This window comes from Callorhinus ursinus, unplaced genomic scaffold (assembly GCF_003265705.2).
Source record: "Callorhinus ursinus isolate GAN/ISIS: 27379988/994484 unplaced genomic scaffold, GSC_fseal_2.0 scaffold134, whole genome shotgun sequence".
Taxonomy (NCBI): Eukaryota; Metazoa; Chordata; class Mammalia; order Carnivora; family Otariidae; genus Callorhinus; species Callorhinus ursinus.
Window position 1 is genome coordinate 228,655 of NW_027397196.1, and position 15,349 is coordinate 244,003.

The 15,349-nt window shown below is 54.8% G+C and overlaps 1 protein-coding gene across 12 annotated transcripts in view; it reads right to left on the minus strand.

Moving 5' to 3' along the window:
• Positions 1–15,349, minus strand: part of POU2F2 (POU class 2 homeobox 2) — a 75,358-nt gene that overhangs the window by 29,026 nt on the left and 30,983 nt on the right. For 10 of the 12 annotated variants that reach the window (XM_073890227.1, XM_025849682.2, XM_025849678.2 and 7 more), the window contains exon 1: positions 5,234–5,301. The exons of 1 other annotated variant lie outside the window; for it this stretch is intronic. In XM_073890227.1, coding sequence (XP_073746328.1) covers positions 5,234–5,300 — 67 coding nt within the window. In that variant the 5' untranslated portion in view covers position 5,301. Of the gene's footprint in view, positions 1–3,599; positions 3,917–5,233; positions 5,302–15,349 lie in introns of those variants that run through there. One more of the 12 variants, XM_025849680.2, reaches the window with a different exon arrangement.

A 15,349-nucleotide genomic window follows, 5' to 3' on the forward strand; every position in this document is an offset into this window, starting at 1 on the left:
GAAATATTCGGTATTGTCATCTGTTTGGTGGTTATGTGGTTCTATACATAGGGAAAAATGCATCAAGCTGCACCCTTAAAATCTGAGCACTTACTGTAGGTATGTTTTCACATAAAAAAAGAAAAAAAATTGAAAGCTTAAAAAAAAAAAAAAGCCAGTACACAGTACTATTAAGGCATAGGCTGGCGAGGGTGGTGTGGGGAGCAGGGGCCCAGGATGCTATAGGAGCTCAGGCCCTGCTTCTAGGCGCTAGGATGGTGGTGAGTGGCTAATGATCATTTGAGGCACAGGAGGAGGGCCCAGGTCCTAGTCCCAGGTAAGAGACCACACTCCTGACTCTGGGACATCAAAGGCAGGAGTCCTGCCTAATTCCGCCTCTAAATGGCCCAGAACTTGGCCCAGCTCCCGGCAACTGCTGATGCGAGTGGGGTCCTGCATCCCACCCCTTCTAGCATCCCTGAGACCCCTGCTCCAACCCCCTCCCCGGCCCCTCCTCCCAGCCAGTGTCCATCTGGCCCCAGGGAGATCCTTCCCACAACCCGGCCGTGAACCTTTCCACAGCTCCCCATCTCCCCAGGAAAAGCCCAGATAGGGTTTTTAAAGAGGTAATCAAGTTAAATGAGACCATTAGGGTGGGCCTTAATCCAATATGACTGGTGTCCTCATAAGAGGAGGAAACTGGGATGACATAGACACACAGAAAGAAGCCCATGTGAAGACACAGGGCAAAGTCAGCCCTCCCAAGCCGAGGAGAGAGACCTCTGAAGAAACCACCCCCACTGCCACCTTGACCTTGGACTTCTAGCTTCCAGATTTCAGGAAAATTAATTTCTGTTGTTTAAGCCACCCAGTGTACAGTAGTCCGTGACGGCAGCCCTGGGAAAATAATACAGCCTCCCGCGGCCCTGCCTTCCCACTGTCCTAGCCCTAAGCCCACAGGGCCGTGGGCTTCTGTGTCGCTGTCCTTTCCCACCAGACCAGGGAGCAGGCCTGCTCTGACTCACTGCTGGCCCCCTGGTGTCCCCCAGCTCAGAAGAGTAGGTGCTAAATGTTGGCTGAACGTCCCTCCCGGCGGCTCTCTCTCTACTTGTTCCTGCCTCGGTCTTGCTGTCTGTCTCCCTCCTCCTGGAAGGCTGTCCCCCACTCTGTCTGCCTGGCGACCTCCTACTCATCCTTCAGGCCCCAGCACCCAGGCTCTGTCCTCTATGACGGCGGCTCCCTCCACTCTGGCTCCCGCTGGCCCGGCCCTCTCCCCTGGCTGTAGCCATCTGGGCCCCAGTACATCTCCCCCATCAGACTAGGACCCCTTGAGGGCAGGTCTGACTCATCTCGGGGTCCCCAACACTGCCCAGCCCAGGACGTGTGGGTTGAGTGCACAAGGGTGCCCCGAGGCTCTGATCTCCCTCCACCCTCCAGGCCTTAGCCTCTGCTCTTCTCCCTACCTGGCGACCTTTTCTTCTCCATTAGCAAACTCCTGCTCCTTTTGACAGTCCCAGCTCATACATCACCTCCTCTGTGAAATCCTCCCTGACTCCTCAGGTGGTTAGTGTCTCTCTCATCTGGGAACCCCCTGCCTCTGCCCCCCTAACACACCCTGACCCTCTGAGCAATGGATTCCCCCTGCCCCAGACTGTGAGCTCCTTAGAGCCCAACAGCTCTGGCTGGGACTGTGTCTTTGGAATGAATGAATGCATGCAAGAATCCCTAACAGACCAGGACCCAATCTTGTCCCAGACAAGCCTCTCTCCCTGCTGCTACCTGCCACCTTGACCTTGAGCCCCATTCCCCAAGCAACTCCAACCTAAACCTTTAAAGTAATTTCTGCAGGGATAGTGGCTGAGGAGGCAAAGGTGGCATGAGAGGAAATCTCCACCACTCTGTTTCCCTTGTTCTCCCTAATTCTTCCCCCCACCCCAGCTCGCACACAGCCCAGGCACCCCTGCAGCATTTGGCTGGGTCGACAGCAAAATGGCCAGTGTTGCCCTTCGCCCAAGCCTGTCTTGCTTTTGTTTCCTCCTGCCCCCATCAGAACCCAATCTGAGAAAAGGGTGTCATATCATCCCCACCAAGGATGAAGAGGGGACTCCATTTCCACCACAGATCCAAAGCCAAATGATGCCTTCGCATCTAAGGGCACTGGCAATCCCCTTAAGAGGCCTGCTGAGGCGCCCGTCCTGCAGGCTGTCGGCCTTGGCCCAGGCCCCTCTCTCCTGACTCTAGAGAAACACTGACACCTATTCCCACCCAGACACTCTGCTTTCAATGGGACAAGGGAAGACCTGGATATCTGGATTTTGAAAAGTCCCCACCCCTACCCCCACCAGGTGATCTAATATGCTCCAGCTCCCTGGCGCCTTCCGAAGCTCATTTCAAGGCCTCGTTCACACAGAAAGGCTGCTTGGTTATATGACCATAGTCACCCCTCCCTTCTCCCATCCCAGGTGGTATATAACTCTTTAGAGGGCCCGGCAGGAAAAAGCAATGCAGAATTCTACCGGGCCCCTTGAATCCCACCATCCTGGAGTCAGACACACCCAGGGCTACCCACACCCTTGGGGTCACACTCGCTTGCCCCACTGCCTCAGGCCTGGGACTCTGGGTCCCCTCCGCCCTCCCCACCCCTCCCTAGCCCCTCCCTCCCCGGACTTTCACTTCTCCTCTGCATTTCCCCCAGCCGGTTTTAGCAGACTTGGGCCAGCTTCTCGTTAGCACTTACCGAAAATGGGGCTAAATATAGAGGGCCCAAGGGCTGCCCCTCACCCCTCCTGGCCCCTCTTGGCCTGTCCCCTGGGTCTCCTGCCTTTAGAGCCGGCTTCAATCAAAGCTGCAGCTTGGGAGCCCCTGTGGGCAGTGTTTGCACTGCCGGGAACCTCTGTGGGCCCAGCTGGCCCAGTCCCTGCCTCCCTAGAAGCAGCACCTCACACCCCCACCGCACCACATCTGTCCCTGGGTGGCCTCAAGGGAGTGAACACTTCTGAGCCGTCAGGAGGGAGGGATGGAGAGAGAGGCAGCAGACACAACAAGAGAGGGTGGCCCCACAGCTGTGCCAGCAACAGGTAAGGGCTGCCACATCGCACACACACCACAGCCTCAGCCAGGCAGGGCTCAGACAAGGACAGAGACCCACAAACACACACAGGGACAGGTGTGCACAGACCTCAGGCAGGAATGGTTGTGGAGAAGACATACGCCCAGACACAATGACATTGGTAGAACACACACCCAGACATGTGCATGCACACCTGCACTTACACACACACAGACCCCAAATCACGCCCCGGAGTCACTCACAGATACACAAACAGACGTACATGTACATACACACATACCCAGGTCACTCAGATACACAGACACCTGATTTACTCACAGACAGACATACAGATAGATACAGATGTGCATACACACATACACTCAGGTCGCTCAGCTAGACATACACAGACACACGTACAAACACACACACACACAGTTACTCAAATACACACAGATGTGCACATACACATCCAGAGTCACTCACAGACACACAGATTGACACAAATAGGCAGACACACACATACCCAGGCCCCTCAGACAGATATACACACATATGTGTGCACACTCACACGCCCAGAATCAGCTCATCTTGGGAGACGGCCAGAGTGGACCCATGAACCCAGTTCACAGGTGCGGAGCCTGAGCCCAGGCAGGACGAGTGATCTGCCCAAGACCATGCAGTGTATTAATTCACATCCAGGCAGGGAATGCAGGTGGGCCTCCCAGGCAGGGCAGTTCTGTGAGAAATCCCCAGCCAGGGGTCTAATTCAGTACTGAGCACGTACGAGGCCCCCATTCAACCCCAGACAGGGATGAGTCCGTGGTGGAGCAGACGGCATGCGGGTGCAGATACCCCAGATCTCTGGGTCTACACTGCTATGTGTGCACATACACACAGTTGCATATACAGTCACCTCAATAAGTAATCACGTGCCATCCTGCATGTAGTCTTCCCTCCATCACAACCCCCTCCCTCATCTCCTTTGCCTTGCTCATAACCACTCAACCTTCACATCTCAGACCAGACGTCCCCTCCTCCAGGAAGCCCTCTCTTACACCTCACTGGCTCAACTGGGCTCCCATGGCTCCCTGTGTCTCCAGCATCCCACCCCTGACCCCTCTCCCTGTGCCTCCTCCACTGTCTGGCAACAGGTCTGTCTCCCCCGACTGGGAACTCTAGAAGGATGGACCCGAAACTCCCTTTTTTAGTTGTATTTCCAACACCCAGCATGGAACTGCTCAGTAAATATATGTTGTTGAAGGATCCCAGGGATGCCCCCGCACACGGATGCAGATAGGATGGCCCACGGCAAACCAGGACTCATCCCCACAGACACTCACGAATGTGACACACACCAACACTCACGCCTATAAGGCCGCAAACGAAACAATCACGCAGTACTGACGCTTGTTCTGTTCCAGGCACTGTGTTAAGCATCTACACACATTACCTCATTTAACTGTCCCATCAACACTGCTGGGAGATGACTATCATTATGCACAGATAGACACATTTTACCAAATGAGCCAACAAATACAAATCATCTTGTATGGTGCCTGGCACCCAACATCCACTCGGTGAACTGATATATGATACATTTTCAGGCGGTGATAAATGCCATAAAGGAAAGACAAAGCAGGGGCAAGGGGACTGAGAACGGTGGGATTGGTTGCCAGTCCAGGCACAGAGGTCAGGGAAGGCCTCCCTGAGGAGGTAACATCTGAGACAAATGAAGTGAGGCAGTGAGCCAAGAGATCATTGCCAAGGCGAGCCCACAATGCCACACACACATGACAGGCACACTCGGAGGGCTCAGATCTACCACTCACATACACTCACATACACACGTGCACAGAAACTCACACACACTGAAAAGTGCTGCAGTTCAGTGTTCCCACCCCTTTGCAGCCCCCACCCAAGAAGCCCACCCACTGATCCTCCATACAAGAGCTTGCTACCAACACCGGGGCTCCGTCCTCCCCGCCCCCCAGAGCCCAGAACACTGCAGCACAAATGAGGGGGGAGATGAGAAGCCCCCAGGTGTCTGGAGTGGAAGGGAAGGGGAAAGAGGAGCTGAGGGTGGGGACCGGACCCAGGGTGGGAAAGGGGGAGCTGCTGAGGTACAGAGTGAAAGCAACTAAGAGGAGACAGCTAAGGAGGAAGGGCAGGGCAGGCAGAGGGCGCTGGCCCCAGGCCCCTTACCTGGAGCCCCCATGCTGGAGTGAACCATGCTGCCCGCCCCGCAGGGCTGGGGGAACAACTGTGTCATCTCCCCGCCCTCTCTGGGGGCCAAGCCCTCTCAGCCGGAAGTCACCCGGGGAGGAAACCACAGGGTCCGCCCCCTTCAGAAGGGAAAATACTCTGGCCCAAAGGCCCACCTCAGGAGGTGGCGGACCCCAAACCATGTGTGTGTTGGGGAAGTGGCGGTAGTGGGGCACAGGATAAACAGACTCTCTGGGAGGTGCTGCAACAGCAGCCCCAGCCCTCCAGCGGCCTCCACCAAGGCAAACACATCTGGAACAGGGCATATGGGTCTGGGAGAGAGGGTGGGCCCATGACAACACCAACAACACTTAACCCTGGCTAGAAGTTTTTTTTTGGGGGGGGGGCTTTCCCAATGCCAGGCTTGACAGGCGCACTTGACAGGCACCATCTCTTGAGGTGATCACTATTTGCCCCGCTTTACAGACGAAAAGACTGAGGGTCAGAGAACTGAGGTGGCCTTTCCGAGGGCCCAGAGCCAAGAAGTGATGAAGCCAAGAAGCAGAGCGGGAGGAGACGTTTGTGGTGGGCGTCCTGCAAGGCTGTGGGAGGGGAGGTACCCAGCCACGCACCTGTCGCCAGGTGAGGCGTCCGTCCGCTGAGAGGAAGCGGTGCCCGTGGGCAGTGGCAGTGCGGGAGACGGGGCGGGGCCTTGGCCCAGAGTGGCAAGACGTCCACCAGGGGGCAAATGCGGACGCCCGAGGCGGTTCGGGTGAAGAGAGCCCCGGGTCCCCTGACTGCCCGCAGGCCTTTCTCAGAATTGCGTTCCCGGCCCAGCATTTCCCTCCGCGCCCGCCAGAGGGCGGCAGCGCCCAGCCAATAGGCCGGAGGGCGGGGCCGGTTGCGGAGGAGAAAGCCCCTCCCTCCGCTCCCCTCTCCGCCCCCCCCCGCCCCCGCGCGCACACCTGCGAGGGTCACACAAAGGCGCAGGACTCCCCGCGCACGGCGGCGCAGACAAAGGCGCGGCCGAGTCCTCTGCCCTCTTCCTCCTGCCCGCGCCCGGTCCGAGGCTGTCAGGCCACCTGGCGCCTCCAAACAGCCCGCCGGCCCGCGCTAGGCCCCGCAGGACTCGCCGCGCCCACGCTGAGAGACACCCCCAAACTACACGCGCGCACACGGACACCTGGACTCACCCAGACAGACACATACACTCAAGTATTTACACACATGGGCCCCAGAACTTCACACACACGTGTGCACACGCAGACACACGGGAACCCTCCGCTATGTGCCCAGGGTCCGACACCAACCCTCTCTACCCACCATCCGTGACTCCTGTGTACAGAAACCCCTCTGCTCCCTCACGTGGGCACAAGGGCACATCTACACGTGTGTGCCCAGGCGCGCCTCCGGCCACGTGTGCCCACGCTCACACCCATGCACACTCGGACAGGACAGAACACACAGGCAGACCTTCATGAGTGCCCTTCCTTCTGCACACAGGCCCTGTGCACCCAGACACGCCCAGGCAGGCAGGCGGGCCCACTCATTGGGGATGACCGGCACATTTTACATCTGTACACAGAGGGGACAGTTCCCAGCCATCTACACTCCACAACATCCCATTTCATAACAGCTGTTTCAGTGAGGAGATCCTGAGACCACACAGCATCAACCCAGCTTCAAATCAGACCTCCTGCCTCCTAGTCCACCCCATCTCTCTTTCAGATGCAGGGTTTCTGTACATGACGGCTTTCCGGACAGCAGTCTGGCTGGTGGCAGTGAGTACTGGAGTCTTGTCTTGACCCTGTAAGGTTCTGTTTTGATTTAGGATTTATATCTTGAGGGGCTTGGAAATTAGGGTCACAAGGACATTATGGGGGGCCAGAACCCTACCAAGCCACCCCCGTGGTCCACCATGGACATAGTCAATGTCATCCATGTCAAGTACACGCTTTTGGACACGACTGGGTGTCAGCCCCTGAGGGTGAGCACGAAGAGAAGTACCAGCCATTTCTGGCACTGCCCTCCCAGGTCTGTAGCTGAGTGGGGAAATGAGGGAAGGCCTCAAGCCCTCCCCCAAGGGATAAAATCGCCCTACACCTCTTGCCTCCCAGGCCGACTGAGTCCCTGAGCTGGAGTCAGGAAGTGAAAGAAGAATGGGTCTGAGATGTCTGCCTGCTGGGAGAGGACAGAGGGATAGGGTTTGGGGCCACTGGGTGGGGAAGGCCTGGCAGCCAGGAATGGGAGGCCCAGGCAGGGTGGGTAGTGGCCTCTCAGCCAGAGAAGAGGCCTCAAGCCATGTTGAGCAAGGCAGGTAGAACATGGGAGCTGGGGAGCAGTGGGGGCCTCTCGGGGTGCGGGGAGCCTGGGAGGGAGGCGGTGTAGGGGAGGCCAGGCTGGGCTCAGGGCTGAGCGGTAATTAAAGGAGACGTAGGGGGCTCCCCAGGGCCAGCGGGGCTGGTAACTGACACGCGGGCCCCATTGCTCTGCTCATATTTCTCACCGGATCGATACGTTTGACTCCCGACAAGACAATAATCGCTTGTACGCGGCCGGCGAGTCGATCAAATACATTATTAGAGCGAGGTCCCCTGGGGGCCCGGCGGGGAGTGGGGGGGGGGAGCAGCCAGCCCACCGGGGACAGCAGAGCGGGATTCTTCACCCCTCAGGGCCCCCAGCCATGGCCTCTTCCTCTCTCTTGCCTCTGGGGACCCTCTCTGTGGCTTGGTTCCCCAGCTTCTTTCAGGATTCCCACTGTCTCTGGTGACCTCTCCACTCAGCCCCCAATATGTCCCTGCTCTGCGTGGGGACCCAAGGGGTCTTTCTCCACAAGTGCTGCCTCATCTTAGGGCTGCGTGTGTGGGAGCTCAGAGAGGCCCCTCAGACCCCCAGCTTGGCAGGAGACAGGAAGACAGGGATGCAGGCCACACTGAGTCAAGAGCTGGGCCAGGAGAGGAACTGGTGATTCATTGATACCAACCTTCCTCTGCATCTCAACAGTCGGCCTTCAGCAGAGAACAGGCTGAGCAGCCTTTGGGAGGCGGGGGGAGGGGGGGTGTCAGGGAAGACTGGCTTAGGGACCCAAACACATAGGAAAACAGGATAAGGAATGGCAGACAGACGCAGAGACAGAGAGGTGTCTGGCTAGTCCTACTGCAAGGCCGTCGTCCAGTGGGCCTCAGATACTCTCGAACCAAACCGAGCCTCGTCCTACCCTGGGCACTGTTTGCCCACCTCTTCCCCCACCTTCCTGGTGTCTGGGCTTGAGCCTTCATTTTCTGTTTACACACCTACTTCACCCTCCACCCTGCCCTCAAAACTGCTTCTCCAGTGGCCATGAGTCAAGGTCAAGCTGCAACCACCCCATGATCTGCTTCGCAGCACCCAGCATCCAGGGACTTAAAAATATTTCTTCTTCACCATCATCATTGCCACCAGCAGCAGCAGCAGCAGCAGCAGCTCTGTCTACTTTGTGCTCGTTGAGCCAATACATTATTTCTAATTTTCATGACAATTTGAGAAAGTAAGGTCTATGATCATCTCCATTTTACTGATGAATTAGAGCTCAGAGAGGTGAAGGCACTTGCCCCACATCACACAGCATGTGAATGGCGGAGTCAGGATTCAAACCCAGACCTGTCCTCCTCACAGCTTGCTCTCTCTCTCTACTGCATCATGGGCCTCCTTCGAGCTTTGAAATGCTCCCCGTCCTCCAGTGGACAGCAGGAAGCCCGCTCAGGAGCACCAAATCCCATCACGGCCCACAGCCCCACTCCCGCAGCCCTTAGTCTTGATATTCAACAATGCAGTGGATTCCCTCTGACTCATCAGCTCCTGGCTGAAGGTAGGCCATCCCTTCCATGTCCTTCGATTCAGACATTTCCTGTGTGTCCCCTGGTGCCAAACCCTGGGCTAGGGCTGAGGACCTAGAGATGAGCTGGGCTGAAAGCTGCCCAATAATCTGATGGAAGACAGAGGGTGGTGTGGTACAGAAGGCTTGTGAGGAGGTGGCATTTATGCAGCAGTCAGGTCTTCTTGAGGCAAAAATGTGGGGAAGCGCACTGCTGACAACAGGAACAGAAAAGGTGGAAAGGGAGGCGTGGATGGCTTGGTGAAGGGCAGACAAGGCGGATAGAGGAGACAAGGTGGAGAGGCAAAGCCAGACCCCAGGGCCTTGCAGGCCAGGCACGCATTTTGGATTTTACTGCAAGCACAGCGGGATGCCACCGAGACGGTCTTAAGCAGGGAAGTGATGTGGTTCTGTGAATGTTTTGTGGACAATTCAGGCCACTGTGGGAGGCCAAAATGAAGGGCTGGAGTGTGAGGGAGGTCAGCCATGAGGAAATGGGTAGTGTCCACGTGAGATGGAGGGGATGATGGCTGGGACCAGGGTGGTGGGGGTGGGGGAGAAGGAACAGGTGTTCCTAGAAGCAATTTTGAGAGTAGACCCAACAGGATTGGTGATTTGCTGAAGGTGGGGTGGGTGGGAGTGGGGGGAGGAGTCAAGGATGAAGCCCAGGAACGCAGAAGCACCTTTCCCCACCTTCGAAAGGTTGAAGAGAAGGGAGACCTCAAGCTGGGATGAGAAAGATCTGGGCAGGGTGCCATACATGCCTTGAGGCTGGATTTGATGTTGTAGGTGGAAGACTTTTGAGCAGGGACAGCGTGTGTAAGAGAGATCCGTGGCATGAGGACAGGCTGGTGGGTGGAATCTGGAGACAGGATGAGCAGAGAGAAGACTGGGACAATGGGCGAGATGACAGGGAGGTTGGAGCCGTGAGGGTCCACGTTCATGCGAGATTCTACAGGACTCTTGTGGGCCTGTGTGGACGACTGGGCACGTGGCTGGGTAAATACTGAGACCATCACCGGTAGACAATGGGAAGGAAAGCAGATGCCCAGGTCAGTGCCGGGGGCAAGATTGGGAAGAGGCGTGTCAGAAGCAGCGAGGTCTACGGACCAGGAAGCCGGCAGATGCTTAATAAATTCACATGGACACAGCATTCTTTGCTGTATCACCCTCAACCTCGTGACGCCAATTTCCGAAAACCTGCCAGAATTCCCAAGAGTTCACCTCAAATAAGAAGAAATCAAGAAGCACTGTGATATGACTTCAAGAAGACAAAAGTCACAAGGCCAAGCAGATCCCTATCTGAACTGGCCATTTGGTGACCTAGGGCAGCCCCTTGCATGCTCTGGGCCCCAGTTTCCCCATCTCTAGGTGGGAGGTGGGCTGGAGGACCTCACAAAGGCTTCTTCCAGCTCTAACAATCTCTGCTTGAATGAAACAAGAATGAGCAAGATAATCTGATGGCTCAACTAGCTATAGGACAAATACAGGGAGACAAAGGGAATGTATTTCAGGCTTATTCTAAGGAGGACCTGGTTGAGGATACACAGGGCTCCACTGACTTCTCACCTTTTATTAGGGTCTTTTGTTATCCCCATTTTAAAGAAGTGAGGGAAAGTGAGGGCCATGGTCACAGTTAGGCTGGGGAACACACACAAGCTCTTTGACCCCAAAGCCTGTGCCTAAACTGCTGTGCTGAGCTCACTGCTCCTCCTCCTGGCTTGTACATGTCTCTCTGAGATTGTAGGTCCTCTGAGAATAGGACCCTTGGCATCTATCAACACGTACCCACCAGGGCCTCCAAGGAGGCTAAAGAAGCAGGTGCCTGGCCCAGGGCCTTCCCCTGACAAGGCACCGCCCTTGGCCCAGGAGCCCTGACCCACCCCCATGCTGTCCACACCAATCCAGCCCAGACTTCCCATACTCCAGCATGACTCAAGGCCACCGCGATCCCACAGGCAGGGTGGGAGCTGTCCAAAGGCTGAAGCACAAGGGTCACTGTCCTTGGTCCACGGGCTCTCCAGTCTGCCCTGCCTTTGGGACAAGCCCAGTCCCTGCACCATCACAGCCTCCTGGGCCCTGCAGGCCTTCACTTCTCCCCCATGGAGAGAGAGAGAGAGAGAGAGAGAGAGAGAGAGCGCACCTCACACCAGCCACACTGGAGGAAGCTGAGTCTGTCTCCACCGCGGGACCTTTGACCTTGCTGAGCCCTCCCCTAGAATACTGTTCCCATCTCTTCCCATTCCTCTTGTCCTTGAGAACTCAAGTCAAAGGCTGCCTCCTCTGAGAGGCCCTCCCTTCGTCTCTCTCCACAACATCACCTGGTTTCACTTTCTTCGTAGTGCTCTCTGGAACTCAACTATTTTCCACTTGTTTTACTGTCTGGTTCCCCCTCTGAAATGGAAGCTCTCCGAAAGCAGGTGTCTTTGTCTTGTTCATTGTAGTATTCCCAGCCCCTAAAATAGTACCTGGCACATAGAAGGTGCTCCAGCCCTCTCTGTTGAATGAATAAATCCCTCTGGGCTCCCAAAGCCCACAGAATGAAGTCCAAGGCTGGCTCTCCAAGCCCAAGTGGCTGAGGGCCTCTGCCATCCTGGGCAGCCATTTTGCCCTCAGAGCTCGCCTTCTTCCTCTGGTCAACACCTTGGATTCCCCTACATTCCCGGCCTTCCTGCCTCCTTTGTCAGCCTCAGCTCAAATCTCACCTCCCTGGAAGCCTTCTCTGACTCCACCAGAGGCCCAATTAATAGTAAATGACCTCATCTTCCCACCGTCCAGGCAGCATTCTGGGCTTTAGCAGCAACGGCACTGCATTGCAATTACTTCCCAATGAGGCTGCCCCACAGGGCAAGGCTTGACGGCAGGGTGGGGTCCGATCCGTTACTGTGGAGTCAGAGCCCAGCACTGGGCCTGCAGGCAGGCAGGGCACCAGGGATGTTCATTGCATTAGGGCACCCACCCTGCAGACTGTAATTATCTGTACAGCATAGATAAGCCCTGGTTTAGGAGTCAACCATATGAGGATTTGCAAACTGGTTCCTCCATTCACTTGCTGTGTGACCCTGGGCAAGTGAATTCACCTCTCTGAACCCAAGCTCCACCTCTCTGAAATGGGGGCAGTACCATGGGCTGACAGGAACATCATTAATCTTAAATGTAATACTTGCCACCATTCACGAAGAGTTCAGCAAGTTCACAAAGTGTTCATCACATCAAGGTTTGAAAGAGAGGAAAATCAGCAACAACCTGGATGCCACCAATAGGACAGTGGCTGAGTAAATTAAAGTATATTCATCCTCAGTATGTGGTCGTGAAAGACAATGACATAGACCTCCAGATGTAGACCTGGAAAGTTCTCCAAGCCACTGCTGAGTGGAAAAGCACTTTGCAGAAGGATTTATACAATTTAATATCATTTATGTGAAACGTCACAAACACTGCCACACATTTTCTGTGGGTGCGCAGGTAGTGACAAATGAAGAGAGAAAGGTCTGAAAGTAACTGACTAACGACAGTTACCTTTCGTGGAGGACCAGCCCCGGGGGAAGCAGAGTGAGGGGACCAGACTGGGGAAGAGGGTTTTTAACCTTTTCTGTTATGGTTTTGATTTTTATAATCAGATCGTATTCATTTTTTTAATTAAAATTAGAATACATTAAATGAGACATTGGTGGCTAACTACAAAGGAAAAGCAAAGAAATGGTTATCCCTAAAGTGAGGACAGTCGTTACTTCCAGCAGGGGTGGGGGGTATTGTTGGAGAAGGGCCACGTAGGGGTGGGGGCTGCTGGAAGCTGGCGGGCCTTCTTGATCCCAACCCAAGTGGTGACGGCAAAGATGTTTGCTTAATAAAGATTGATTAAGCTGTACGTTTATGACGCATCCGCATGACTGTGCTTCCTGAGGGCAGGGGCCAGCTCATACACATCGTACTATCATCTGCTCCCCACCTGCCCCTAATTCACTGCGCAGAAGCAGACCTTCACACAAGTCCTTGTTCAGTAGGGTGCGCCCCATAGCTCCGAGTACCAAGCCGCTGTCCAGGGTACTAAGGGCCCAAGCCTGGGATCTGACCAAATAAATATGCCAGCTTTGAGACTCCTTATCCTAACTGGCCACCGCTCAACCCTGCCATGTGACCCGACCCCAGCCTGCCTCTACCCCATCACCTTCCATCGTGCCTCTGTTGTGCCTCAGGACCTTTGCTCGCGCTCTGCCCCTGCCTGGTGCCACCTTTCCCCAGATGTTCTGTGGTGCATTCCCTCATTCCTGGATTCCACTTACATGTCTTTGACACAGAAAGATCTTGGTCACCTCGCCTCATGTTAGCCTTTCCTCTCTTCCCTTCTATTCTCTCCCAGCACTTCTCGCTGCCTAACACTCAAGTTTTCATGGGTTATGTGCTTGTTTATAATCTGCCTCCTCCCACCTGAATGTCCATGCCAGGAGGACAGGACAGCCTGTCTGTCCTGCTCGGTTTTATGTTGCCTTTTAAAAGGGCCTCTGCTGCCCAAAATTGCATTAATCATAGACTTCGGTTCACCACATACTCCCACTGTTGGCTGGGCAATCCCCCTGCCATTATTTATTTGCTTATTTCATTTATTTTAAATAATGTGTTCCCATGAACTCGCCATTCAATATTCAGATTGGAACCATGCAAATAATCACTCTGACTCTTGCCTGACTTGTTCATTCTATGTCCCCAGCACCTGCCACATAGGAGGCACTCGGTAGCTACTTACTTAAGAATAAGCTAAGGGACAGTGACCTCCACACATGCAAAAGGTAGCTAATGGGAGTGCCTGCCTGGCCTCCCAAGGGGACGGATGGGGGTGGAGAAGAAATCAAAGGCCAGGCCCTCCACTAAATTCCCCTGTCCTTCCTGGTGCCCCCAGCCCCTGCTCAGCCTGGCCCAAAGCCTCTTCTGTGCAATTCAGCTCTACACCTTCACGGAGGGCCCACTGTGCCAGGAACTGAGGACACTGAGCACATCAGCCAGGGACCCCGCCCGTGAGGAGTTCTCAAACCACCGTGCAGGGGGCCCCCCAGGCGGTCTGCTGCTATCCTAAGCAGTAAGACGAGCCAGCTGGCGCCTGCTTTATGCAGGCATGTGCTCTGTGCTCCCCTTGCATCATTTCTTGGCATCTTCCCAATGAGCCAATAAAGCAGGTGCTGTTCCTTTCCCCTCTTTCCAGAGAAGCAGCCTGAGGTGGGCCAGAGTGGGCAGGGACTCGCCCAGACCAGGAAGGGGCAGGGTGGATTTCAGAGCCCGGCTCTCCTTAACCCCAGGCATGTTCCCTGCATTTCTGCAAAAGCAACTAGCATGGTGGAAAAGGTGTCCACTTTGGAGTCACATAATAGGTGGTAAGGTAAGGTCCCAGTGGCGGGGTTCAGTGAGGAACCGGCAGGGGTGTCCCATGGGCCAGCTATCCCTTTCACAAAGGGCCTTATTGAACAAGACTCCCATTTTTGACTTTACAGTTGGGTGCCACTGCCAGACCACACGACCTGGGGGACACTAAGAATTTTGTTTTACTAAATCAAATAATTTAATACATGACCTGGCAAATATTAGTTATTTGGCATGTTGTTGTCATTGAAAGCACAAGTCTATAAGTCCATTTTGGTGTTCCTTTATTCTCAGCATACTGGGAAACCCAAAAAGTAGAAGTGGGTCCTGGGGTTCTCTCAGCCTCTATGAAACTTGCTGAGTCCTTGCTGTGTGACTTCAAGTAAGCCACCCAACCTCTCTGAGCCTCTCCTGGAACTGTGTGGCCTCTGTGCAGCATCCACAGAGGGCCTTGCCTGCAGGAGGTGCCCCACAAACATTTATCCAGAGGTGTTTAACTTGATGGAATCGGGTTGGCCCACATTGTATGAAACAGTCCCTGCCACAGTGGAAGCAAACTGTGAGCTCTGGACACTTGAAGGAAAGTGAAGGATCAAGGGACATGTGTAGGTTTTTGGTGTGACAACCATTTACCGATTTGGGACGATTTCTAGGGAGCTCAGTGTTAAAGGAGGTATCCTGCACCCACTGGTTAGAAACACTTTCCACTCATTTTCTCATTGAATATTCTCACTGAGGGGTTCTACAAGAGAACCATATCAACATGCCCATTTTATAGATGAAGAAACTGATGCTCAGCAAGGTCAAATCATTTCCCTGGGCTGATACAGATGGAACCAGGGTCGGTACCCAGGCAGTTGGACTCCAAAGTCTTGTCGCCATCCACCTGCTTTACCTCTTTCCAGACCCTT